Here is a 27,784-nt window from a genome sequence, read left to right on the forward strand (position 1 = left end):
AATAGCTGAACCATCCACCTTGGTGGCCGCTGAGTTCCCGATGCACCACGGGTGGGACGGGGGGGAGGCCGAGAATTCCGGGACGCCCCGTGATGGAGTTAATGGGACGGGCCCCGAAACCTCCTCCTCCCTCGGGGAGCCCGGTGGCCCCCGGGCCTCACTTTGGGACAGAGGTGCGAGCGGGGAGGTGCCCCGTCGCGCCACCAACACCTGGCGCTGCCAGTCCTGGAGGCCTGCAACGGTATCCACCAGGATCCGAAGGTTTGCTGAGACGGAGTCCAGGGAGTTAGACATTCCCGCCAGGGACTGTGCGATCTCAACCTGTGAGTGCACGACACCATCCAGCACATGTGTCAGGCGGTTGATGTTCTCCGCGACTGACTGCTGCGACTGTGCCATGACCTGCTGAGACTCGGCCAAGGCCCGCAGCGCGCCGGCAATGTCGTGTTGGCTCTGGCGCATTGCTGCCTGTGAGAGGGCAACCCTGTCCAGGGCCGAGGATGACACGTGCACATTAAGCCCAACGCCTTGCATAACCTGACCCATTGCCTCCACTGCGGATGCCACCCGTGCGGTGTCGGCCTGGGTTGCTACCATGAGCGGCACCACTCCCTGCTCGTGGATGCGGTTCGACTCCTCTAACAGCGTCTGCAGAGTCTGGAAGACAGCCCTCATCCCGTCATTGTGTCCCTGGGTTTCTTGATGCATCGGCTGTGCGGGTGGGTTGAGAAAGTCCAGGAACTCGGAAAACGTCTGGGAGCCAGCTGCATGCTGGGCCTGGCCTGGCCTCCGCCAGTCCGGGCCCTTGGCTGCTCCGACCTCCACCTGCTGTACCTGCTCAGCTGTGAGGTGCGACCCAGACTGTGACCCAGGAGCCTCATCACTAAATAGCCCAGCCGGGGTGAGTGTCTCTGGGATGGTGGATGGTGTGGGAGATAGCTGTGCCGCAAGCTCGAGGTCGTCTTGGGTGGACGCCTCCTCGATGTCATCGGCCCGCTGAGAGGCCGCAGGGCATTCGCAGGCCATTTCTTTATCTAGCGGTGTCGCCGCCCTCTGGGCGTCCTGCTCCACAGATTCGGTTGGGGAGGATGGGACTCCCCGCTGATCAGGCACCCTCTGTCGTGCGGCCCCGGGTGAGGTGGGGGCAGATGCCTGTGTCCGTCTGGAGCCAGACGGCCCTGGTCGTTCGGCATCACATCCTAGGGAAGAGAATGAAACGGGTTATTTAGATTCGCTCGGCCGGGCGCTGGACGGTCCCAGTGGGCAGGGTGTGAAGGGACAGAGGATGGGGGAGGTATCCCAGTGGGCAGGGTTTGTGAAGGGACAGAGGATGGGGGAGGTGTCCCAGTGGGCAGGGTGTGTGAAGGGACAGAGGATGGGGGAGGGGGAGTTTTTGTCATGCAGGGTTGTCTCACTTGTTGCAGCTCCGCCAACCTCGCATTGCGCGATCTCCCGGGTGGCAGATCCCCCAACAAGGTCCAGTGCCCTCTGTTCAAACGTGGTGAGGGGCCGCAGGTTGGGCGAACCCCCTCCAGTCTTGTTCCGCTCACGAGTGTTGTGAGCGGTCTTGTCCTGTTGGGGGAGGGGGCATAGGTATATCATTACAATACGGCAGGTATCAGCAGTCCGTTCAGATACTGGCACAGTTTGGGGGTCAAGTTGTAATAAGACCATTGCATCTCTCCACGGGGGCCAGAGCGCTGGGTCTGTGACAACTTTGTGAACCACCCTCAACTCACTCTGCCCCAATCCCCCTCCACCCCCCGTGCCGGGAGGGGGGGGGGGGGGTGGTTGTGACCCGGGGGCACCCTCTTGGCACTTACCCTGGCAGCCCTGGTGAGGTCGTGCATCTTCTTCCGACATTGGTCAGCTGAGCGAGGGGTCTGCCCCACAGCACTGACGGCAGCAGCAACCTCACGCCAGGCCTGACGCACCGCGCTGGCAGGGTGGCGATGCCCTCTACGCGGGCAGATGATGCCCCTCCTCTGCTCGATGGAATCGAGCAGCATCTCAACATCAGCCTCCACGAATCGCGGGGCTGCTCTCCTCAGCTCCGACATCCTGGCCTAGTTTCTGTGCTCGCCCGCGCCCTTTTACAGCGTCGGGCGGCGTCACGTGGGCATGTTCGTAGCGTCACCGCGTTCCGGCGTCATCGCGCACGTGAACGACGCGGCTCCGTTCCTAGCCCATTTCCCGGACGTGACTACCTCGGGAAATGGGCCGTGTCGGGCTGTCGCAAAACTCGGCCGTTTTCACGGCCAACTTCGCGATTTTCCGCGGGTGCGGAGAATCACGCCCCTTATGTATATAGTGGGTGAAATTTCACAGGCAATTTGTGAAATGGAGAATTCCTGCTCTGACCGTGCCAGACTAATAGCACCATAAAGTAGGAACTATGCACCATAAAGTAGGAACTATGCAGGCAGAAGGACACCCAACTGAAAAAGGAGCTTCATTTACTGGCAGTTGCCTGGCTCAATTTTTGCAGATGGCCCTTTGAACTTGCCCCATTCATAAGATCATGGATAATATACCTCAACTCCACTGGGGAATCCTATCCTTTGATTCCTCTCGTTAGCAAAAAAAAATCTATGGCGCATTCGCAACCCTCTTGGGTAGAGTATTGCCAAGATTCAGAACCCTCATAGAAATTTCTCTCCATTGCCCCCCAAATTGCAAGATATTTGCTCTTGTGGGATGGGGGGGGGGTTAAGTCGGACTGAACATAGAAGCCGATGCTAGGAGGACATGTGTGAGGTTGTTGATGGTGGGGAGTGCTGAGGTGGGTTGTTTAGAAGGCCTGTGTCAGTTCTTGAGGACTTGGTCCCAGTTGATTTTGAAGTTTTCAGACCCTCTATCCTATTCATGAAAGTATCAGAGCCTTTAAAACTCTTTTTGGGTTGAATTGTACATGCCCCCGGCGGCACATTTCCCACAGGCTGGTGGTGGGAGAGGGCAGTAAAATGGATTGGGTAATCATACCACTTACCCCCATGATGGAGGGGAGTGTAAGATACTTGGTGTGTACAACAGGATGGGAGTGGATGCCCAATTTTTAACCTCCAATGGTTAAAGGGCAGGAAGGAAGGGTATCCCTCTTCGGAGACAATCCTTGGTGGCTCCCCTTAGACTATACCCTCCCTCCTACAACTCTCTCTTACATCTACCCTCCCAGCCCAAGATCCCACATTTGCCTGCTCTAGGGATCCTAGATGCCTCTCTTCAAGTGCAGTCATAGTAACTGCCACTGATATCTTCCTGGCGCTGCTGGAACCGATGGAGCTGCCAGCCAATCAGATTGGCAGGCAGCTACAGAAGGCTGGATGTCTGTCCCAATGAGGGGCAGAAGTCCCACCCATCCCATAGCGCTTTATTGTTGCGGGGCTGGTTGGAGCAGACTCGGTTGGCCTCAAGCTGACGTGGATAGGGGGTAGGGTCATGACATCTGCTTCCTTCCCCCCCCCCCCCCCCCACCATATTATACTGACGCTCTGTGGTTAATACCCTATAAAAACAAACATTCTCTGTTCATACCCTAATCCTTTTACTAGCCTCTTTAAGCTGTCAGTCATTCTGTGAACTCAGAATCCCCTTTTGAGATTATTGTAGCATTTGAATCTCAGCCAAACTTTCATAACAAATAACCCTTGGGGGAAATGTCAACAGATAACTCTTGAAATTCCTCAAACAGAATGCAAAATGTTTATAAGTCAAAGCAGTCCAGCAGAGTTTAAAAAAAACATTGAATTAATGACACAAATAAAGATTATTATAATTACTAATTTACATAGCTTAAAGAGTGGGGATTTTTTCATTTCTAATCATCCCAGTTAAATAGACCTTATCTGCCCTTTGAGAATACTTACACCAACTCCATTAATTTATGACACTCCATAGAAGGTTACAGCTCTTGTACTTGTCAAAATGGGCTCTAAACGTAAACAAACACCCTTGCAGATTTCAAGTTTCTTACCTCTGTGAACCCTTTCCCCACGGGTGGCACAATGCTTAGCACTGCTGCCTCACAGCACCAGGGACCCGGGTTCGATTATGACATTGGGTGACTGTGTGGAGTCTGCACTTTCTCCGGTGTCTGCATTGGTTTCCTCCGGGTGATCCAGTTTCCTCCCACAGTCCAAAGATGCGCAGGTTAGGTGGATTGACCATACTAACCTTCCCTTTTAATGTCCAAAGTTTAGGTGGGGTTACGGGGATAGGGCAGGTGATTAGGCCTAGGTGGGGTGGTCTTTTGAAGGGTTGGTGTAGACTTGATGGGCTGAATGGCATCCTTCTGCATTGTAGGGATTCTACGATTCAACCATCAAAAATGGTACCTGTTGCAAATTGGACGAGACTCCACAACTGGGTCCTGCCTAGCTTTACAGTCCTCAGAGTCTTCTCGACTGCACAAAAACCTGGCCCCTAGTTTTAGACAGTCCAACTAGGAAAATATCTCTGTATTCAGCCTGTCAAGCCACTTAGAATTGCGGCCTGAATCTGATGAGCTGCATGAGGCTGCTTGTTTTAACCGTTCTTGATTGCTAAATCTAAATGACTGGGGCCTCAAAATGGTGAGGGCTTCTTTACTTGGTCAGATATTAGTGTTGATTTTACCTTTTAGGTGACTGAAAGTATTGAGAATTCAAACTTTATATTCCACCTCTACAAATGAGAATAGTCAATTTAGACCAAAATGAAAATACTGAGTCAAAAGGTGTGTTGGAAATAAAACCCCCAACAACGTACTTAAAGCTCAGGAATCTGACCAGATCTGAATGTATGAGGTTATATGAACACATGGTGTGGGCTGCATTTTTAATACAGTAAATGTGGTTGAACTACTGGCTCGAGCAGATTTACTGAACTGAAAGCAGTGTTGCTACCTGCAGTATTTTTTTGTGAGATGCGGACTTTGCCTCACTGACAAAGCAGCCATTTCCAATACTTAGTGTGTTTAGAGTCGGGAATTATTATTCTAATATTCAAAATTTGGCTGTGTTGCTGGTCATATAAAACAAAAGTTTCAACTGTTGCCATGAGAACAGTGCCATCAACTTTGACAACTGTGTGCATCTGTTAGAGTGCAAATGGTTGGAATCTCTGCTGACTGACAATAGCTGTTGAACTGACCTAATCTTGTCCCAGACGTTTGTCTGTTTAACTAACAGAAGGGTGCTTTAAACACACTGGGTTCCTTGTTCAACAACACTGGGCAGTCAGACGTGGGTCCCCAAGTCAAACAAAAGACTTGTGGGGTGACAATTTCCTGCACGCATCAGACTAAAACTGAAGGAACGGTCAAGTAATGTTACTAACACACACCGATCTCCCCATGCCACATATAGGCTTCAGCATTGGTGGGAAGTTTGTTCCGAAGACCTTAAGTAAATGAGAGTACTTTTAAGAACAGGACATAAAATAGTCAACACAAAAGCAAACGGCATGTTAATGAAAGGCACAGCAAACAAAGCATGTCTCGGCAAAGAGAGACACAATTTTTATTTTGATCAGATCTCTTCAATTGCTACCATACAACTGACAACTGCTTTGTAAAAAAAGTTAAAGTTGGCAGGTGCCCATAGAGAAGGCCCATGTCACTGGTAGGATATTAAACTGAGAAAAAAGTTGTTTGCACCACAAATTAATCTCTAATTAAATCTGTTTTGCAAATGCACATCTCTTCTGGCTTTGGAGCCTGACATATATAATTTAACACCAATGTGGAAAAGAACAGTTGTTATTTAGGGGCTTACTAAAATAGAGCGGCTTTTGACAAACCTCGGTGTCCTATTTCGCAAAACTTTAAAGAATTTGTACAGTCTTTCAGTTTGATAATTTCTTTGTACTTAGTTGGTGACAGTGAAACCCAGGTGCTGGCTGTTGTGTGCACAATGTAAATTGGTTCCGTTTGGCTGATTCTGAAAGTCAGTGTTCTGCAGGAAAAGACCTTTTACACCTCCAGCAATAGCAGTGACCAGAGCAGCTATTTACTTAACTAATCATAATAAGGTTTATTAAGAGATGGTTGGTTCACAAAACATTTACTGAACAAATATGGCTGTTGTATAGAGTTTACAGGGCTGCCATATCTGCTTTTTAGAAGCACTGTGCCAATCTGTCAGTATTTCCTGCAACTTTTAACATAATGTGTATATTTCTGACAATTCTTAATGCACATTCGAATAAAATAAAATTTGCCGTTTTAATTGTATCCGGATATCCTGATGGTTATATATTAGTAATAACATTTTATTGATGCATATTTTACAGACAAGTCACTCTTTTCTCTTGAGGAGGATCATATTTTTTCCCAAATTGACAAATTTCTTTAATCAGGACACCAGGGAAATGAGTGAAATACTGCACCACATTACTGGTTTAAATAAAAGAATATTTATTTATATAATGCTGTACCTGTCCTTGGAGCACTCAATTGTTTTTACAGCCAATGAAGTTCCTTTTGAATTAATCACAATTATGTGGGCAAATATGGAGAGGTCATTTTGTGCACTGCAAGGCCCTACAACAGACAATTAAATTAATGACCAGATCGTGTGTTTCATTGATGTTAATTGAATGATAAATGTTGGTGAAAACAGTTGCCTGCTTCTTTTCATAGGCAAATGGATCTTTATCATTCACCTGACAAGGCAAACGTGCCCTTGCTTTACTGTCTCATTTGAACCCATTACCCAACACATATATTTTGCCAGCTGTTTTTCTTTTTCAAAACTGCCAATTTGTGGCATATACTGATCAATGGTTCCATCAGCCTGTGAGGTTTCCAAGATCCTGTTTGAAGCATTGTTTGAGAATCTCTCCACAGCCTTTGAAGGTCCACATCCATCCGACTAAACATTTCCTGAAATGTCAAGCCTTCCTCATCTTTCTCCTCCCTCTCCTCTCAATCTGCAGGGAAACCTATTTGACTTCCTACGACTGACAGGCTGGGGTGGATCCAAGGTGCTTTATTTTGGTGACCATCTATACAGCGACCTGGCAGTAAGTACAGCTTTTTCATTGCAACTCTTGAGCTGAAGTCTAAATGGAAATTATACAGCGATTATATACATTAATGGCAGCTTTATGGATCAGCTCACAGAAACAGTGAATTGTGAGTGAGGAGAAAGCTGTTGGACTCTGCTTTGATCAATAACTGTTGGTACTCAAAGGAACATTTGTTTCCATTTAGATGTTCTGAACTAGTTTTCTGTCTACAGATACAATATAATGCTTATCTGATTAATTGATTTGACTGGGATATTTATTAATGTATTATTTAAGGAATAAAAATTGACTTTGTCTCATGATGTCTTTATAATACACTAAGGACAGAATGGATGATTTGTTAGAAGCTGCTTTCACTCTCCAGTTCAGTACGTGCAAGTTTTGATTTGGATGTGGAGCTGCTGTATTATACCTTTAGCTTATTTGTAAATATTGGTACTGTGGTGAACCCTGAATGTTGTTGGGCCCACAGTCTACTTGTGAAGAACTGAAATGATTTTCCCAACAAATTAGCGGAATTGATGTGTAGTTGACTTTGAGAAGTGTAAGATGGGGCATTTTGTGGTGTTGAATATTTAAATGTTACCAATATGACCATCTTCCATTGCCAGTCACGATAGAGAAGGTCACATTTGTTCCATTGGTCGCTGATCCCACACACAGGAAGAAAGCTGCTACATCAGAAGAACTGAGCCTTGGGAGGGGGAGGGAGGAATCCAAAAGATAACTGGATGAAGAAGAAACCGTTTACCTAGGTGAAAAATATATATTACAAATCCCACTAGATTAAATCTAGTTTGAAAGTAAAACACAAGTGTTGCAGTGACCCTTGATGCCATCAATGACTAGTGACAGTTAAGCTGCTACAATTTCTTGTCAATGGCCTGAAGCTGGTGCAAACCATGAGGTTGTTGCGCTGTAGTCTCACTGTTCCTATTGCCAGTGGAAGTTTGCTTTTTCATTCGTATTCAATGCTGATTTCAAACAGAAAATGCTGCAAGTAGGCCTGAGGTTTTGGTATTTACCCTTGAGTTTAAAATCGTCCAATTTGTAATCCATAGTCCATTGGAAAGTAAACTATTTAAAAAAAATATATTTTATTAAGGTATTTGAATTTTAAAAAAATAATAACAATAACAATGACGTAAACATGGTATATTAAACATTACCACCCCCAACCGTAGAACAACAATCCGCCTCCCCCCCCCCCCCCCCCCTTGGAATACTGCATCTGCTGGCATTTTCATTTTCCCCGAGAAAGTCGACGAACGGTTGCCACCTCCGGGTGAACGCGACCATACCAGCCTCCCCGAACAGGCGGCGGAATGTGGCGACTAGGGGCTTTTCACAGTAACTTCATTTGAAGCCGACTTGTGACAATAAGCGATTTCCATTTTCCATTTCCATTGACCCTCTTAAGACGAACTTGATCTTCTGGAGACTGAGAAACCCAGCCATGTCACTAACCCAGGTCGCTACACTCGGGGGCTTTGAGTCCCTCCACATTAGCAAGATCCATCTCCGGGCTACCAGGGAGGCAAAGGCCAAGACGTCAGCCTCTTTCGTCCCCTGAACTTCCGGCTCTTCCGACATTCCAAAGATCCCTACCTCCGGACTTGGCACCACCCGTGTTTTTAGTACCATGGACATTGCCTTGGCAAAGCCCTGCCAAAACCCTTCAAGCTTCGGGCATGCCCAAAACATGTGGACATGATTTGCTGGGCTTTCCACTCACCTCCCACACCTATCCTGTACCCTCAATCACCTCGTACACCAGCTCTACAGCAGACAACGCAACCTGGAAACCAAGATAGAGGCCATATTCTCAACTTGTGCTCAGGATGCAGCAAACCAGCTGCGGAACACCGCCAAACAGATGAGACAACTTTTACTATGCCACCTATATGCACACCAAGAACAGGAAGCTTGAGAAACTCGGCATCACCACCAGCTGCAACCAAGCCTCCCCTGGTACCACAGTAGAAAACAATACAGGGAAATCTATTGTCAACTTGTCGGACTACACCCTTCAACCAGACGAAATCGAAGTCCTCAGCAGAGGGCTCAATTTCTGCACCACCACCAAAATGGACCCCATCAGCCTCGTGACAGACACGGAGGAATTCATCAGGCGAATGAGGCTCCGGGAATTCTTCCACAGACCCCAAGAGGCCGACAGCGAACCCAAGGAGACTACCAATGAACCGGAACAGCAGACCAAGAGATCTGCAGTGCGGCAACCGAAGAGGAAAGAGTCGAATTGGATCCCTCCGAAAGGCCGCTGCCCTAGACTTGACATGTATGCTCAAGGAGTCGCGTCAATGCCAGATTCATCAGTCGCATTCACAAGACAGCCCCGAATGTCACCCAAGCACAACGCAACGCCATCTGTGCTCTCAAGACCAACCACAACATCGTCATCAAACCAGCAAAGGAGGTGCCACCGTCATACTAAACAGAACGGACTATTGCAAAGAAGTGTACCGACAACTCAACAACCAGGAACACTGCAGACAGTTACCCGCAGATCCGACCAAGGAACACATCCGCCAACTCAACAGACTGATCAAGACCCTGAAAAACTTGCTCAACCTAGCCACTGTCATGTGTGCCTGGTGGACTACCTTTAATTGGCTAAGCCTGGCACATGATGAGGAAGTATTAACCCTGCTTAGGATGTCCGCCCGTAGAACCACCTCTATCTCCCCTCGTAGCTCGTCCTCCCACATGCCCTTAAACTCCTCCACCGGAGTTTCCTCTGCCTCCGAAAGCTACTGGTAAATATCCAATACCTTCCCCTCTCCCACCCAGGTACTGGATTTATAATAACCATCGGGTTGTATCCCCCATGGCGGCAGCAGCGGAAAGGCCGGAACCTGCTTTCTCAGGAAGTCTCGCACCTGCAAATACCCAAACCCGTTCCCTGCTGGCAATTCAAATTTATCCTCCAAGGCTTTCAAGCTGGGGAAGCTCCCATCTATAAATAGATCCCCATCCTTCTAATTCCTGCCCGCTGCCATCTTTGGAACCCACCATCCAGCGTACCCGGTACAACCCGATGGTTATTATAAATCGGGGTCCAAACCGATGTTCCCTCAACTCTCTCTTATATCTCCTCCATTGCCCCCAGATTCTCAGAGCCGCTACCATCACCGGATTTGTGGAGTATCGGGCTGGCGAGAACGGAAGGGGTGCCGTTATCAGTGCTCCCAAACTTGTGTCTTTACATGACGCTACCTCCATCCGCTTCCACACCGACCCCTCCCCCACTACCCACTTCCTAATCATGGCTATATCAGCCGCCCAGTAGTAATTGCAGAAGTTCAGCAGCGCCAACCCACCCTGACCCCGACTGCGCTCCAGCAACATTTTCTTCACTCGCGGGGTTTTGCCCGCACATACAAAGCCCAAAATAATCTTATTCACCCGCTTGAAAAAGGTCTTTGGGATGAAGATACTTGAGAAAGGACGTACTGGCGCTGGAGGGTGTGCAGAGGAGATTCACTAGGTTAATCCCAGAGCTGAAGGGGTTGGATTATGAGGAGAGGTTGAGTAGACTGGGACTGTACTCGTTGGAATTTAGAAGGATGAGGGGGGATCTTATAGAAACATTTAAAATTATGAAGGGAATAGATAGGATAGATGCAGGCAGGTTGTTTCCACTGGCGGGTGATAGCAGAACTAGGGGGCATAGCCTCAAAATAAGGGGAAGTAGATTTAGGACTGAGTTTAGGAGGAACTTCTTCACCCAAAGGGTTGTGAATCTATGGAATTCCTTGCCCAGTGAAGCAGTTGAGGCTCCTTCATTACATGTTTTTAAGGTAAAGATAGATAGTTTTTTGAAGAATAAAGGGATTAAGGGTTATGGTGTTTGGGCCGGAAAGTGGAGCTGAGTCCACAAAAGATCAGCCATGATCTAATTGAATGGCGGAGCAGGCTCGAGGGGCCAGATGGCCTACTCCTGCTCCTAGTTCTTATGTTCTTATATTAAGATAGGGAGGCACTGAAAGACAAACAAAAGTCTGGGGAGGACCATCATTTTCACGGTCTGTATCCTCCCCACCAGTGATAGTGGGAGCATGTCTCATCTCTTAAGTCCCTTTCCATTTGCTCTACCAGCCAGGGTAGGTTTAACTTCTGCAGTGTCTCCCATTCCCGGGCCACCTGGATTCCCAGATACCAAAAGCTCTTTCCTACCATTCTAAGCGGCACTTATACCCAGGGGCAGCACGGTGGCACAGTGGTTAGCATTGCTGCCTACGGCGCTGAGGACCCGGGTTCGAATCCCGGCCCTGGGTCACTGTCCGTGTGGAGTTTGCACATTCTTCCCGTGTTTGCGTGGGTTTCACCCCCACAACCCAAAGATGTGCAGGGTAGGCGGATTGGCCATGCTAAATTGCCCCTTAATTGGAAAAAATAATTGGGTACCCTAATTTAAAAAAAAAAGAAAAAAAAAAAAAACAAATGTTCAACTTATACCCCGAAAAATTGCCAAATTCCCCCAAGATTCACATTACTTCCCCCAACCCCTCCAGTGGGTCTGAAATGTACAAGAGCAGGTCATCTGCGTACAGCGAGACCCGGTGCTCCACCAGCCCCCCTCCCGAACCAGCCCTTTCCAGTTCCAGAGGCTCTTAACACCATGGTCAATGGCTCTATGGCCAGACCAGCAGTAACGGGGAGAGGGGGCACCCTTGCCTCGTCCCTCGGTGTAGTTTAAAATATGCCAACCTCAGCCGGTTCGTACACACGCTCGCTACTGGTGCTTGATAGAGCAACCACACCCAGTCGATAAAGCCCTCACCAAACCCAAACCTTCCCAGCGCCTCCCACAGGTAATTCCACTCCATCCGATCAAAAGCCTTCTCCACATCCATCGCTACCACCACCTCTGCTTCCTCTCCTTCTGAGGGCATCATAATAACATTCAAAAGTCTTCGAACATTGGCCTTGAGTTGCCTGCCCTTAACAAATCCTGTCACTCTCGGGACACAATCCTCTATCCTTGTGGCCAGTATCTTAGCCAGCAGTTTCGCGTCCACATTCAGTAGAGAAACCGGCCTGCATGACCCGCATTGCTCCAGATCCTTCTCCCCTTTCAGGATCAATGAAATTGAGGCCTGCAACATTGTTGGGGGGAGGACTCCCTTCCCTCTTGCTTTGTTAAATGTCCTCACCAGCAGTGAGCTCAATATCTCTGAAAACCTCTTGTAGAATTCCACTGGGTAGCCTTCAGGCCCCGGGGCCTTGCCCAACTGCATACCCTCCAGCCCCTTGATTATTTCCTCAATCTCAATTGGGGCTCCCAGCCCTTCTACCAGATCCTCATCTACCCTCGGAAACCTCAACTGATCCAGAAACTGCCTCATCCCCTCCACCCCTGCCGGGGGTTCCGACTCATACAATTTGCTATGAAAGTCCTTAAACACCTCATTCACCCCCGCTGGGTCCAGGACAGTATTCCCGCCTCTACTCTTTACTTACTCTTCACCTATCTCCCTGGCCGCCTCTCTTTTCCTGAGCTGGAGCGCCAACATTCTGCTTCCCTATTCCCCGTACTCATAAATCACCCCCCCTTGCCTTCCTCAACTGTTCCACCGCTTTACCTATGGTCAACAGCGCAAACTCCGCCTGCAATCTCTGCCGCTCCCTCAGGAGCCCCACATCCGGGGCCTCCGAGTATCTCCTGTCCACCTGGAGTATCTCCTCCACTAATCTATCCCTCTCAGCCCGTTCCACCTTTTTTCTGTGGGCCAGTATCGAGATTAATTCCCCTCTGACCACTGCCTTCAGAGCTTCCCAAACCGTCGCTGCAGAGTCCTCCCCCGTATCATTTGTTTCCAGATAGTTCTGGATGGACTTGTTAACCCGCCAACAAATTGCTTCGTCCGCTAGCAACCCCACATTCAGTCTCCACAGCGGGCATTGCCCTCTCTCCACACTAACCCATAGATCCACCCAATGTGAGGCATGATCCGACACTGCGATTGCCGAGTACTCCGTATCCACCATCCTTAGTATTAGCGCCCTGCTCAGAACAAAAACGTCAATGCAAGAGTATAACTTGTGGACATGTGAAAAAAAAGAAAACTCCTTCGCCCTTGGCCGAGCAAACCTCCCTGGGTCTGCTCCCCGCATCTGTTCCATAAATCCCCTCAATTCCTTTGCCGCAGCCGGCCTCCTCTCCGTCATGGATTTTGACCGGTCCAATTCCGGATTAATTATTGTGTTAAAATCTCCTCCCATAATCAGGTTATGTGACTCTAAGTCTGGGATCTTACCTAACACCCGCCTCATAAATTCCACATTGTCCCAATTCAGAAAATATATGTTCACAATTACCACCCGCTCCCCCTCCAGCTTCCCACTCACCATTATGTACCTACCCCCCTTGTCTGACGCGATTCTTCCTGCCTCAAATGCCACTCATTTGTTGATCAAGAACGCTACCCCCTGGTCTTTGAGTCCAGCCCTGAGTGGAATACTTGGCTAACCCACCCCTTTCTCAATCTCGTCTGGTCTGTAACCTTCTCTTGTAGCATTGCCACGTCTGCCTTCAGCCCCCTCAAATGCGCAAACACGCGAGCCCTCTTGACCGGCCCATTCAACCCTTTAACGTTCCATGTAATCAGCCTGGTCGGGGGGCTTACACCCCCCCCCCCCCCCCAACTCCTGCCGACTAGCCATCACCCTTTTTAGGCCTGCCTCTGGCTCGCACTCTCCGCTTCCTTGAGCCCCCGCTTGGGCATTCACCGTTCCTGACCTCCCATTTGTCCCCTAGTAACAGTTCCTCCCCTGTCAGCAAAGCATCTCCTCACCCCCCCTCTCCCCCCCCCCCTCCAACCAGCAACAACACTAGAAACCCAACACCAAGTCAAGCTCCAGCTTAACACCCGCTCATCCCCCACTGTGCTTCTGTGAGTCAGCTGACCCATGCTGACCTGATAGCGCCCACCCCTGGAACCAAGCAGTCTGTCTCCCCATTGTTCTCTCCCTCTCCCCCCACTCGAACAAACATATTAAGAACACCACATTCCCCAGTAAACAAACATCAGAAAAAACAGTGAAGAAACAGCCACTTTAGCCAAAAAAAACAACACCCAAATACAGAACCAGCCCCAAAGACCACACCCCTCTAACCAGCTCCCTGCAAGCTAAAGTTACCTTTAGCCATACAAACAGCCCCTTATTACACACAACACTACTTATACTTATACAGCACAGCACAACAAATCGCCGCCACAGTACTCTCCAAGGCTTCAGTGTCCTTAAGTTCGCCTCCAGCCTCTTCTCTTTAATAAAAGTCCATACTTCGTCTGGTGTTTCGAAGTAGAATTCCCGTTCCTCATGTGTGACCCACAGACGGGCTGGGTACAACATCCCGAACTTTACCCCCTTAAAGAGGGCCATTTTTGCCCAATTAAACCCAGCGTGCCTCTTGGCCAAATCCGCGCCCAGGTCCTGATATATGCGCAGCTCACAATTCTCCCACTTGCTGCTCCGTTCCTTCTTGGCCCACCACAGAACGTGTTCCTTGTCCAGGAATCGGTGAAAGCGTACCACCATCGCCCTCGGTGGCTTGTTCGCTCGGGGCTTCTTTGCGAGGGCTCTGCACGTTCAATCCATTTCCAGGGGCCGAGAGAATGCCTCAGCCCCCCATCAACTTCTCCAGCATGTCCGTCAAATAGGCCCTCGCATCCGATCCCTCACTGCCTTCAGGGAGGCCGACAATTCTAAGATTCTGCCTCCTGGACCTGTTCTCCAGGTCCTCCAGCTTCTCCTGCATTCTTCTCTGGCGGTCGTTCATCATCCCCACCTTGGTCTCCAGCACGGTTAGGTATTCCTCGTGCTCGTTTTTCTCCACCTCCTGGATCGCTCTTCCGTGGGTCTCTTGATTCTGCACAACTTGATCAGTCGAAGCCTTAATGGGGTCCAGCGTGTCCTCCTTCAGCTTGGCGAAGTAATCTTCGAAAAACTTCACCAGCTACTCCATCGACCACTGTGCCGTCTCCCCGCGGCCCTTGCTCTCCGCCATGCTTTCCCGCGTTACCGGCTCTGGTCGCGTCTTTTTTATAGGACTTTGTCTTCTCACACAGCCACTTCTGGTCCAATTCTCCATACACTGGAGGGGGATTTCTCCTCACTGTCTCACTCTTCACCGATTTTATCCAATAAACCTGGAAAATAACGGGGGAAAAAGGTCCAAAAGTCTGTCACAGGCGGGAGCTATCAAATGTGCGACCTAATCCTCCATGGTCACCACTGGAAGTCTGGAAAGTAAACTATATCAAGAAACAAACTGCCTAAGAGGACATTGTTATAAATTTTTATATTCCAAATCAGTTGAGGTTCCAGGAGTGTGTATTGAGGAATGTCATGATGCCGATGATATTATTTTCACACCTCCAATTGCTCTACCCCAATAGATAATGATTGCATTTGTCCGCACAGTCAACCTCCTCTATTGAAAATTCCTTTACCCGTGCAAATGTAGTTGTACATGTAATCGCGGTTGGCGTCCCCAAAACTTCATTCATCCAGGATTTAGAACGTTGAATTCTCACTGTTTCCAAATTGTTCCTACGTAGAAAGCAGACACTGCAATCGCCAATGCGAACAACAATGGAGACATAGAACAACCTTGCCTTGTCCCTCTATACAACCTTAATTGCCCCAAACTCATGGTGTTAGTTTGCACACTAGCCGACGGTGTCGCGCACAGGAGCTGCACCCACAACACAACCCCAGGCCCGAACCCATCTTTCCCAGAACCGTAAACAAGTATCCCCATTCAACCTTATCAAAGGCCTTTTCTGCGTCCACGACACAATTATCTCGGGTTCTGGCCCCACCTCTGGTGCAAGAACCACATTAAGCCACCTCACATTAGATGATCATTTGCTGCCCTTTGCAAAACCCATTTGGTCCTTAATTACAACCTAAGGAAGACACGGCTCCAATCTTAGCGCCAAGTTTTACATCTACATTAAGCAGAGAAATTGGCCGATATGATCCGCACACTGTGGGATCCTCATCCTTCTTTAGAAGGAGGGAGATAGAAGCCTGCCCCAATGTCTCCGGAAGAGAACCCCATGCCACGAGTCATTAAACACCCCCAGCACCAGTGGGGCCAACTGATCCATAAACGTATAAAATTCTACCCTGTTGCTGGCTGTGCCAGCATTTATTGCCCATCCCTAATTTTCCTTGAATGAGGTTTCTTGGAGGGGTTGGAGTTTCCCCAGGTAGAGGAGGAGTTGCGGGATGGTTTGGAGGCACTGCTGGGGTTGGAGAAGGTGCATGTGGCATTAGGGAAGATGCAGGCTGGGAAGGTAACGGGGCGAGATGGGTTATCCGTAGAATTTTATACATTCGTGAATCAGTTGGCCCCACTGGTGCTGGGGATGCTAAATGATTCACTGGCATGGGGTTCCCTTCCGGAGACGTTGGGGCAACGAATAAAAAAAATTATGATCAGGAATACTGGCTGATTTTGTTCTTCCTTACTCATCCCTCTCCTCCCATATCTAGTCCAGAGGTTATGTGACCAAGTTAGCCATTGCTACTGCTTTTGCAGCTGAGACCACCAATCCAATATAGACCAAGAATTGAAGCTGTAATAGTTTGAGTCTGTTTAGCATAGTCCCACGCCTGAAACTGCATTCATTGACTGATCAGGATAGGCAGGGCTCATTTGACTTGTTTTCCAAAAGCCCAATCAGACTGAATCATTGGTCCAATGGTGAGGGACAGCTTCTGTCGGATTGTTATCTCATTGAGGGTCTTACGGGTCCAGGGAGATGTGCAACCAATCAGTCATAATCTAACCCCCTTCGAATGATGTAATTGAGATTTATGCACATTGGTAAAATGACACTAACTGTTTCACCCATCACCAAATTGCAGAGGTTTATTCAGCATTTATCTTTTGTAATCAATAGGATCTAATGCTTCGACATGGATGGAGGACAGGAGCAATAGTACCTGAACTGGATGCAGAAATCAGCATCATTAACACTGAGCAGTTTACACATGGGCTGACCTGGCTTCAGGTCCTAACAGGGCTTCTGGAGAGACTGCAGGTAATGGCATTACTATCCATAATGTGCAACCTGGTTTAACGAATCTTGCTGATCTGCAAGCTCATCACATTTTGAGAAGTAATTTAATTCGCTGCAGAGTAATGTTCAAGTTTTCACCTTTTACACCCACCTTTTTAATTGTGAAATTCCCATTGTTGATAATGATGAATTGAATGACTGTCATTCTCCTGACCCCTTTCAATGGAAAATATCATGAACATAGGAGAGCTGTACCATTTTCAATTGACCCATAACTTCCTGACTTACCAGCATTGGATTTTTAAAAAGTTTGTTCATGGGATGTGGGCATCACTGGCTGGGCCAGCATTTATTGCCCATCCCTGAGGGCATTTAAGAGTCAACCACATTGCTGTGGGTCTGGAGTCACATGTAGGCCAGACCAGGTAAGGACAACAGATTTCCTTCCCTAAAGGACATTAGTGAACCAGATGGGTTTTTACGACAATTGAAAATGGTTTTATGTTCATCATTACACGTTTAATTCCAGCTTTTTTTATTGATTTAAAATTCCGCCATCTGTCCTGGTGGGATTCGAACCCACCCAGGTCCCTAGAGCATTACTCTGGGCCTCTGGATTACTAGTCCAGCCACAATAGCACTCCGCCACTGCCTTCCCTTATTTGGGAGATATCCTAAGATGTGCTGGGGAATTGCCCTCAGAAGTTCCCAGGAAAGGGTTTATGCAACAATTGTCCAGAATTGCTAACTTTGGATGGTCCCACTAGTGTTACGTTAACTTGTGTTCCAAACTTCAACACACTGCCAAATGCTAACAATCTGCAACCTTATGTATAGTCATTAACTAATTCAATGCTTCTTTGGCACTAAATATCCTCTTTCACATATTTCTTTTGTTTAATTTAATTAATTGGATCTTTCAATGTTTGGAGACTCTATTCCAATGCAATATAAATTGTTGACTGCCTTCCCAATTGAATGCATTTTCACTGTTTTGATCAATGTTGGCATGGTGATGTAAATTGCTATTCAATCAGAACGTGACTAAAATGCTTATTGAACAGTAAATTTCAAAGTCTCAAAATTATATCATAAAACGATTTGACATATATTTCTGTACCACATGACAATATATTGTATCCATAGGTATACCGGGATGCTGAGTCCAAGCAAGTGCTCGATGAATGGATAAAGGAGAGACAAGAATTAATGTAAAGACTATATATTTTTTGCTATAATTAGTGTTTTGCACAAGGCAAAAGGAAAATCATAACTCTACAAGTATAAATAGTGCATTAAATGACAGAGGCAACTGTTATGAACTCCTCAAACTGAGCTACCCTGTACTTTTGTGGTCTCGTCTGAAAGAGGATATGTTGAAGGGAAAAGCTTCTTCAGTGAAGTGCTAACAAAGCTGTAGATGAGAATAACCAAAGATTCAGAACAAGTGTAAGTCAGTGCAATGGAACAAGAAACTGCCAATTGTGGGCGGCTGCTGTTGGTACATCGACATGTGTGTCCTGTTACATCTGAGATTGGTCAAGGGTTAATACAAATACAAAATGCTGAGATGCTGGCAATCTTCAATTTCAGATCACAATCCCTTTCTTTGCCAACGCCAGATGTTGGCAGTGACTTTGCTTCCAACATTAAAGTTATTTTGGAGCCATCCTAATCAGAAAGTGAAATAATGCAGATGCTTGAAATCTGAACCAAACACTGAATGCTGGAAATTCTCAGCAGATTATGGCAGGGTATACATTTCTTTTCCTGTTCCCCTACCATTTCCTAACGCCAGCAACCCTTTTGCCGTTGACTCTTCTGATTTACACCCCGTTACAGACCCTCTCATTCGTTTGTTGATGCCTCTTTGTTCCTACCCCTGTTTGCTTCAAACCTGGGTGGCACAATGGCACAATTGTTAGCACTGCTGCTGCACAGCGCCAGGGAGCCAGGTTTGATTCCGACTTTGGGTGACTGTCTGTGTGGAGTTTGCACGTTCTTCCCATGACTGCGCGGGTTTCCTCCGGGTGCTCCGGTTTTCTCCCACAGTCCACAGATGTGCAGGTTAAACCGTGCAAAATTGCCCATTTGTATCCAAAGGTTAGATGGGGTTATTGTGATGGGGCAAGGAGTGGGCCTAGATAGGATGCTCTTTCGGAGGGTCAGTGTAGACTTGATAGCCAAATGGCCTCCTTCTGCACTGTAGGGATCTCCAAATTTTTCCAGTTCTGACAAAAATTAATTGGCCTCAAACATTGGGTGCGATCTACCGACTGCATCCCACCAGATCTGAGCGGGATGTGGCCAATAAATGCCGGGAGAGGCCTCCCCCGGGATCCCGGAAAGCCTCGCAAGATCTAACCAGATCTCATGAGATGTCACGAACTGGGTCCTGCCCACAATGGGCGGGACTTAGTCTTGCATAATTAAGTGGGTTTAAGAGCACAGTCTCGCATGGTTAAATGGGTTTAAGAACCCACTTACCCATGCTGCCAACAGATCTAACCGGCTCCCAGCATCTATCAGCCTCCCCAAGGAGAACCCAGCTGGGCGCCGTTTAGCAGTGGTCCCTGCAAACATGGATCAGGTGAAATGGCACCTTGGGGGGGGGGGGTCACAGGCCATTGGAGGCCTCCGGGTGGTCAGGTCCAGGGCAGGCTGACATCCTGGCTCTCCCTCTGCCACCTTGGCACTTCCAAGGTGCCCAGATTGCACTGGAAGGAGCACTGCCAGGTTGGCAGGAGCATTGCTAAGGTGCCCAGATGCCAAGGTGACACTGCCAGGGGTCAGGGCCTGAGGAGGGCCATGCACAGGAAAGGATGGGGGTGCGTATGAAGGTTGGGAGTGGGTGAAAGGTGGGCATGAAAGGGCCTCCGGAATGTTTGTGGGGCGGGGGGGGGGGGGGGGGAATAAAACATGGGGATCCTGAAAGGAGGGGGGGCCCCATAAGGGTGCTTGGGACTGCCTGAAAAGGGGGCATCCTCAGCGACCACATAGTGGGGTTGACATTACCTCTGGGTGGGGGTGTGGGGGACTCTCAAGTTTACCTAGAGATCAGGGAACCCTTTCAAATGGTGGCCCGGTCTCTGAGGAGCCAGACTGGCCAGCAAATCCAGCTCCCCAGTGTGGGCTAGTCTGGAGAGAAACTCCCCAGGGCCCTCCAAAAATGACCAAGTGTGGTTAGATAGCGATGGGGAACTCGACGACAGAGCCAGGGAGAAACTCCCAGCCAAACCCGCCTGAAATCACACCTAGAGAACCTTCCGTTAAATCACGCAGGTTAACTCGGTTTGTCCCTATTACTGTGAAGTGTTTTCAACATTTTATTTTTGTATTTATGACCGTTAAGGAATTTTGAGCCTTGCTGGGTGGATGGATTTAGGTTGAAGATGAGCCATTGAATGGAGGAACAGGCTTGATGGACTGAATGGCCCACTCTAGTTCCTATATTCCTCCATGTGTATCAATAATGTTTTTAAGTGGTTCAAAAATGGACTTTCAGACTTCACAGTTTTACTTTTATTTGATCTCCTGTGGCATTGCATGCAGATAGTAAAGCTTTCAAAAAAAAAATCTAATTAAGGGGCAATTTAGTGTGGCCAATCCACCTCCGTGCACATCTTTGGGTTGTGGGGGTGAGACACGGTGAGAATGTGCAAACTCCACACGGACAGTGACTGGGGACTGGAATCAAACCCGGGACCTCTGTGCAGTCTCTGCGTGGCATTCCTCCGGCTGCTCCGGTTTTCTCCCACAAGTCACAAAAGATGTGGTTGGTCGATGAATTATACATTCCGAATTCTCCTTCAATGTACCCGAACACAGAGCAGCACGGTGGCGCAGTGGGTTAGCACTGCGGCCTCATGGCGCTGAGGTCCCAGGTTTGATCCCGACTCTGGGTCACTGTCCGTGTGGAGTTTGCACATTCTCCCCGTGTTTGTGTGGGTTTCGCCCCCACAACTCAAAAATGTGCAAGCTAGGTGGATTGTCCACAGTAAATTGCCCCTTAATTGGAAAAAATGAATTGGGTACTCTAAATGTTTTTAAAAATGTACCCGAACAGGCGCTGGAGTCTGGCACTAGGGGATTTTCACAGTAACTTCATTGCAGTGTTTATGTAAGTCTACTTGTGACACTAATAAAGATTATTATAATAACGTTTTTTTCTCTTAAATCTTATTTTAGGTCTCTGACAAAGAACTTATTCAACCCCCAGTTTGGGAGCATCTTCAGGACCTATCACAACCCAACTTATTTTTCACGAAGGCTGTGCAGGTTCTCTGACATCTATATGTCGTCCATCAGCTGCCTGCTGAACTATGACACGACCTACACCTTCTATCCCAGGCGGACACCTTTGCAGCACGAAGCCCCACTCTGGATGGACCAGCTTTGCACAGGTTGCATGAAGACTCCTTTCCTAGAAGAGATGGTGCACATGCGATAAACTCAATCAGGGCTCAGCTGCAGATTTTGTTTAAATGGTGCATTTCATCTCCACACTGAGAGAAAGGTTATCCCACAGGTGTAACCAAAGTGCTCTCTTCTTATTTGAAAAGGTGCGAATTGAGTATTGGGAAATGGTAATGGTGAAATAATAGTGACTATTGTTGCTAACTCTTCCTGAACTAGGCTCTTTTACACCATAGTACTTTCCAGTTGATGACAGTACCTGCTGTGGTTTATCTCCTTTTTTTTAATAAACATTTTATTGAGGTATTTCTTTGGCATTGTAACAGCAACAAAATCAACAATGTACATAACAAGGAAAATATTAACATAGTGCAAAACCGCCTCCCTCTCCCACAGGTCCTACCCCCCCTAATGTACGTTAACCTAACTCCCTCCCGTCCCCGTCCCCCCCCTTCTGCTGACGATTAATTCTCTGCGAGGAACCCTAACAGAGACCCTATTATGGCGAACTGAATTTTCTCCAGGCAGAGGAAGCCAACCATGTCCGAAAGACAGGACTCCGATTTCGGGGGCTTTGAGTCCCTCCATGCTAGTAATATGTGCCTCCGGGCTACCAGGGAAGCAAAGGCCAGAACGTCCACCTCTTTCTCCTCCTGGATTTCCAGATCCTGCGACACCCCAAAAACCGCCACTCATTGCCACCCTCGTATTTAGTACCGTGGACATGGAGTCGGCAAACCCCTGCCAAAACCCCCTCAGTTTTGGACATGCCCAGAACATGTGGGCATGGTTCGCTGCCCCCCCCCCCCCCCCCCCCCCCCCCCGCCGCGCACTTCGCACACCTATCCTCCACCCCAAAGAATCTGCTCATCTGGGCCACTGTCATGTGAGTCCGGTGAACTACCTTAAATTGGATCAGGCTGAGCCTGGCACATATTGTGGTCGCATTGACCCTACCCAAAGCGTCCGCCCAAAGGCCCTCCTCTATCTCTCCTCCCACTTTTGCTTCAGCTCCTCGGTCTACATCTCCATTTTTCTCCTTTTTAATTTATCGTTCACTTGTATTGGCTCCAAACCTGTCACTGAAAATAGTGCAAGTTCTGGAGAGATGGGCATTATTTATGCTCACTGGTCCTACTTCTTGTGTTTCTCATTTGCAAGGTGCACTTAAATGTCGAATTGTATTGTGGATATTCATTTTGATACATTTGATGTTGGACTTGCTAAAGGGAGGAATCGTATTCACTGTAGTAATTTTATTTATAGACAATATCCTATACAAGGATGTTTTAAGCATGACCATTTTGAAATCGTTTTGGGATTGCAGAATAGACTAATTATTACTTCAAACATGTGCACTGGCTTTTTTATGTGCTTAACCATGTGATCTGGGCCAGATTGCCAGCCTCTGATTTCTAATACCCACTGTGGCACGGTAATTGAAACTATTTGAATCAACAGCGAACTTGATTCTTCTTGAAATTAAGGTTAATTTTTCTTTTAAAGCCCTTCCTCCCATGAATAGCATTCTCTTGCATGTAACCATTAATGTTTTGGTCTGACCTTGCCACAGGTTCCGAGACTTACCATGTAACGGGAAGATTACATCCTGAGGAAAATGCTAAGGCATAAATGCTTCTGCATATCTCAAATGTATGTTCAATCATCAATCAGCAATACTATTATCATTATGGGGTTCACAGAAGAATTTTCGAATAGAGCTACTTGAGAAAAATTTCGCACTGCATCAAAATTGTATGCAAAAATTATATTCCATGTGCACTAACAGGTTCTTCTCACTGTGGGTCAACACATGTATACCTCTCCTGAAATACAAACAGGAGATGCTGAGTTAACACCATTAATGTTTTGAGTCCATTCTGTAGGAGGGTCAGTGGACTCGATATGTTAACTCTGTTTCTCCGTCCACAGATGCTGCCAGACCTTCATCCAGCATTTTCTGTTCTTATTTCAGATTTCCAACAACCACAGTATTTTGCTTTTATACTTCTCCCGATACTGATGAGGTTAGGGGGTGAATGAAAAACAGTTAAGCAGATTTGAGGTTCATTGGAAACATTAGCCTAGAGCGGAAATGTCGTGGGTTATTTTGCACCCTCGTTCGCCGTCAGTGAGAACGGCAACGCGGGTGCCAAATCTTGCAGGAGTCGGGAAATTAGATACTCGCCGATTCGATCTTGTTTCTCGATTTTGTCCTGCCCCTCACCGGTAATGTAACAATGTTCCTGCCCTCTTTATTTGAATATATTTTAATACATTTACATATGTTTAAAGGGCCTCCCCTCCACATGATTCCCCCCTCACAGAACACTAAAATCATCACGTTGACAATGTTCACAACGGGTTCGTGAAGACAACAACGAATCAAAGGGTTTCCGCCAGGGCGCTAAGGTAAGTATAGCCGCGAGAGGGGGGAGATATAGGGAAATGGCTGGGCAGTGCCAACCTGCCAGTACCAACCTATATGCCAAAGGGGCCATGCCAGGTGTTGGCCCTCTGGGGAGCCCCAGGGGAGGAATTCCCCTTGCATGTGTTGGGGAGGACTGATGCCCGAGACCGGGGTGGTTGGGAGGCGGGAGGGGGGTCCGATGCACGCTGATTTTCAGTCAGTCAAATTATGGGAAAATCTCACCTGTTGAGCGGTTCATGGATGTCTTCAGACTCTGAGCTATAATTAGTCATTTGTTATTTAGTTATTTTATGTACTGTAATAACATGGACACAGTATTAGGCTTTCGCACCTCTTCAGTAAGTTTAATACCACCACTAAGTTCAATGAACTGAGTATCGAGGATGAGAATAAAAAGACTTGCATTTACTTAGCACCTTTTAAAACCACATGTTGTCTCCGAGCAATTTACAGCCAATGAAGAAAGCACGACCTTGAACAAGGTAATCTCATTGGGTAGAATTTAATGTCCTCCCCGAAGCGTGTTTGGTTGCGGAGGGGCATTTAATCGGGTGGGAACATGCCGGGTGGGGCACTACCACTTTGTCACCTCTCCCCGATCAGGTTTGGGATGGGAAGACTTGTGAGCATCCTTCCTGCCTCGCTGCCAAAGGAGTCCCTTAAGTGGGCAATTAATGCCTCTTTTCACCTTTTGAGTTTACTTACTGGCTCCTAGATGGTTCCTTTGATAAAAATGACTTGGGGCCTTATTGAGAGACCTTGGCATTAGGAAGTTTAGGGACACTGAGATCTCTTTCTCTCTTTCCCCCACCCCCAACCATCATCACTCGCGTGGGTCTGATGGTGATCCTCGGCCTTGGAGCCTTGGATGGGTGTAATACCAGCAGCAGCCACTGCCTTCCCAGTGGCACTGTGAAGCAATACACAGTTGTCAGTCTCAAATAAAAACAGAAAATACTGGACAATCTCAGCAGACCTGACAGCATTTGTGGAGAGAAAAGGGAGCTAACGTTTCAAATTTGGATGACTCTTTGTTAAAGCTAGAGAGAACTGGGAATGAGGTCAGATTTGTACTGTAATGATGGGGCTGGTAGGGGGCTAGCGCTGGGTGGAGATTGACAAAGATGTCGAGGACAGAAGACAAAAGGAATGTAAATAGTGGCGGGGGATTAAGGTTAAGATGGGTGCTGATAGTGGCATATAAAGAGATTGGAATGTGCAACGGCAGAACAAAGGTGAGCAGTGTGTCAAACCGCAACTAGGAACAGTAGGCCCAAGTGGAGTGGGGGAAGGGGGAGAAATGGTGAGGGAAAAATTGATCAGTGGAAGACAAGAAAATAATTGGTAGAAATAAAACTGTGGTGAAGGGAAAGGAGAGCATTCACAGTCTGAATTTGTTGAACTCGATGTTAAATCCGGAAGGCTGTAATGAGCCTAATCTGAAGATGTGGTTCTGTTTCTCCAGTTTGCGTGGGCTTCACTGGAACATTACAGCAGCCAAGGACGGACATGTGGACGTGAGAGCAGGATGGTTAATTGAAATGGCAAGCGGCAGGAATTTATTGGTCCTTCTTACGGATGGACCGGAGGTGTAATGCAAAGCGGTCACGCAGTCTGCGTTTAGTCTCTCCAATGTAGAGTAGACCGCAGACTGTTGTCAGTCTGATTCATTGGCAGTTCTCAAGGGGACCAGGACATTTACCCCCAGAGTTCTTCATCCCGGGAGAGCCTGCTGCTGCTGCCCGGGGCAGCATGATAGCACAGTGGTTAGTACTGTCGCTTCAAAGCACCAGGGACCTGAACCTAGTGCTAATTGCTGTGCTACCGTGCCGCCCAGCACAGCACTGTGGGGAGTGCTGCACTATCAGAAATCTGTTTTGAAAGAGACGTTAAACTGAGATCTCTCGTGTCAACATAACAGTTCCTTAAGCGCTAATTTGGAGAAGAGCAGAGAAGTTTATTCACAGCCCTAACCGATATTTATCTTTGAACTGACATTAATAAAACTACTTCTGTGGTCATTATCGCATTGATATTGTGGGAGTTTGCTGTGTGTAAATTGGCTGTTCTGTTTCCTACATTACAAAAGTGACTACACTTCAGAAACATTGGCTGGAAAATGCTTGGTGTGTTCCAGATTTTGTAAAAAGTGCTAGATAAATGCATGCTTTTTTTTGCCACCTGGGATGACTTTTTTCCTTTTACTTTTCCTTGTAATGTCTACACCCCTGGAGGTCTTGGCTTGTGAATGGGACTGGACATTGACACAATTGTGGTCATCTTACTTTGTCCATATAAACCTGGATAGTGACGATAAACAGTAGGGAGATTCCACAGTTACCCATCCTAGTCTTATCTAGACCCATATGCATGCAGTGAAGGATTGTTGGACATTGTTCTTGGCCAATCTTTTGAAATGTTTTTTCTCGGCTATAGTCAAAATATATTATGGCCCAACACAGCTCTTCTCACGCCATCCCCCCCCCCCCCCCCCCCCGCGTTTCCCCCCCCAGCTTTCTCTGCATGGCTAGTGATGGAAAGTGGGCCTCCGTATTGTACAATGCATTTACCTACTCAACAATATGGAGGTATGAAGAAATGCCAAGGATCAAATCACTGCTTTAAAAGGAATATTTTTTTTTTACAACAATCTAATTTGCTAACTAAATTGAATATCCCCACAGTTCAGAAAATGGCGACAAAAAATTAATACCTGGCATGCAAAGTTCCCCACCTTACGGCAAAAATTTTTATGAATTGCACAGAACTTGTATCCGAGAACTGGCGGAGAATGTTAGGCACATCCAGACTGAAGATGTGTACTCGGGAAGTTCACATTCAAACTGGAAATATTGTAACTTCTATTGGCTGCCAATTATCAGACATTGTTCTTATCAGTAAATTTTAGATGACGTACAGATTGAACTGTGATATTATTTTATTACTATGAAAAACTGATCCTTTGAAACTCAATTGTGTTCACCCAATATTCTAACTAACTTGTATTCCCGAGTGTATTCCCAGATCACGGGCGGGATTCTCCCCTACCCAGTGGGGCGGGCCCTACCGGTGCCGAGGAGTGGCGTGAACCGCACCTTCAGGGGCCAGGCCAGCGGCGGCGGGGTTGCTGCCGTGCCAGCTGGCGCACAAGGGCTTGGCACGGTGCCAAATGGCGACGAAGCGTTGGCGCATGCGCAGGAGCGCCAGCGTGCGCTGGCGTCATCCCAGCGCATGCGCAGGGGGTTCTTCTCCGCACCGGCCATGGCGGAGGTTGACAGCAGCCGGCGCGGAGGGATAGAGTGCCCACACGGAACAGGCCCGTACGCGGATCGGTGGGCCCCGATTGCGGGCCAGGCCACCGTGGGGGCACCCTCCCCCGGGGCCAGATCCCCCCCCCCCTGTGCCGCCCCAAGGACTCTGCAGGCCGCCCGCAGAGCCAGGTCCTGCCGGTATGGACCTTGTTTGATTTACGCCGGCAGGACCGGCCAAAAACAGGCGGCCACTCGGCCCATTGCGGGCCGGAGATTTGCTGGGGGGGCCGCTGCCACAACCCCGAACAGGCACGGTGCTACTCCCGTCCCTGCCAAAACCCCTGCGCCAGAGAATTCGGCAGCTGGTATCGGCGGGGAGGGGTTAGAGAATCCCGCCCAAGATATAAATAGATTCACCTCCATTAAATAAAAATTCAGTGAACAGAGTGAAGTGTTGGCTAGTGTAGACTTGAGAGATGAACAGACACTTCTAACACATGAAGGTTCAATTTAATTTTATTAACTACTTCTAACTAACTAACACACGATGACTGTGGGTCTAAATGATGCTAACTTAAACTAGCGACCTAAGCCTTGTCCGAACCAGTTGATTCTCT

At 47.8% G+C, this 27,784-nt stretch overlaps 1 protein-coding gene across 2 annotated transcripts in view; it reads left to right on the forward strand.

Annotated features, from left to right (window-relative positions):
• The window catches only part of LOC119973926 (5'-nucleotidase domain-containing protein 2-like), a 142,251-nt gene extending 120,460 nt beyond the window's left edge, over window positions 1-21,791 (forward strand). Inside the window, exons 12-15 of one of the 2 annotated variants that reach the window (XM_038812580.1) lie at window positions 6,916-7,002; window positions 16,950-17,090; window positions 18,216-18,280; window positions 21,258-21,519. In XM_038812580.1, the coding sequence (XP_038668508.1) occupies window positions 6,916-7,002; window positions 16,950-17,090; window positions 18,216-18,280; window positions 21,258-21,519 (555 nt within the window). Of the gene's footprint in view, window positions 1-6,915; window positions 7,003-16,949; window positions 17,091-18,215; window positions 18,281-21,257 lie in introns of both variants that reach the window. The other variant, XM_038812579.1, reaches the window with a different exon arrangement.
• Window positions 21,792-27,784: the final 5,993 nt, after the last annotated feature.

Source organism: Scyliorhinus canicula, chromosome 11 (assembly GCF_902713615.1).
Source record: "Scyliorhinus canicula chromosome 11, sScyCan1.1, whole genome shotgun sequence".
In the NCBI taxonomy this organism is placed as follows: domain Eukaryota; kingdom Metazoa; phylum Chordata; class Chondrichthyes; order Carcharhiniformes; family Scyliorhinidae; genus Scyliorhinus; species Scyliorhinus canicula.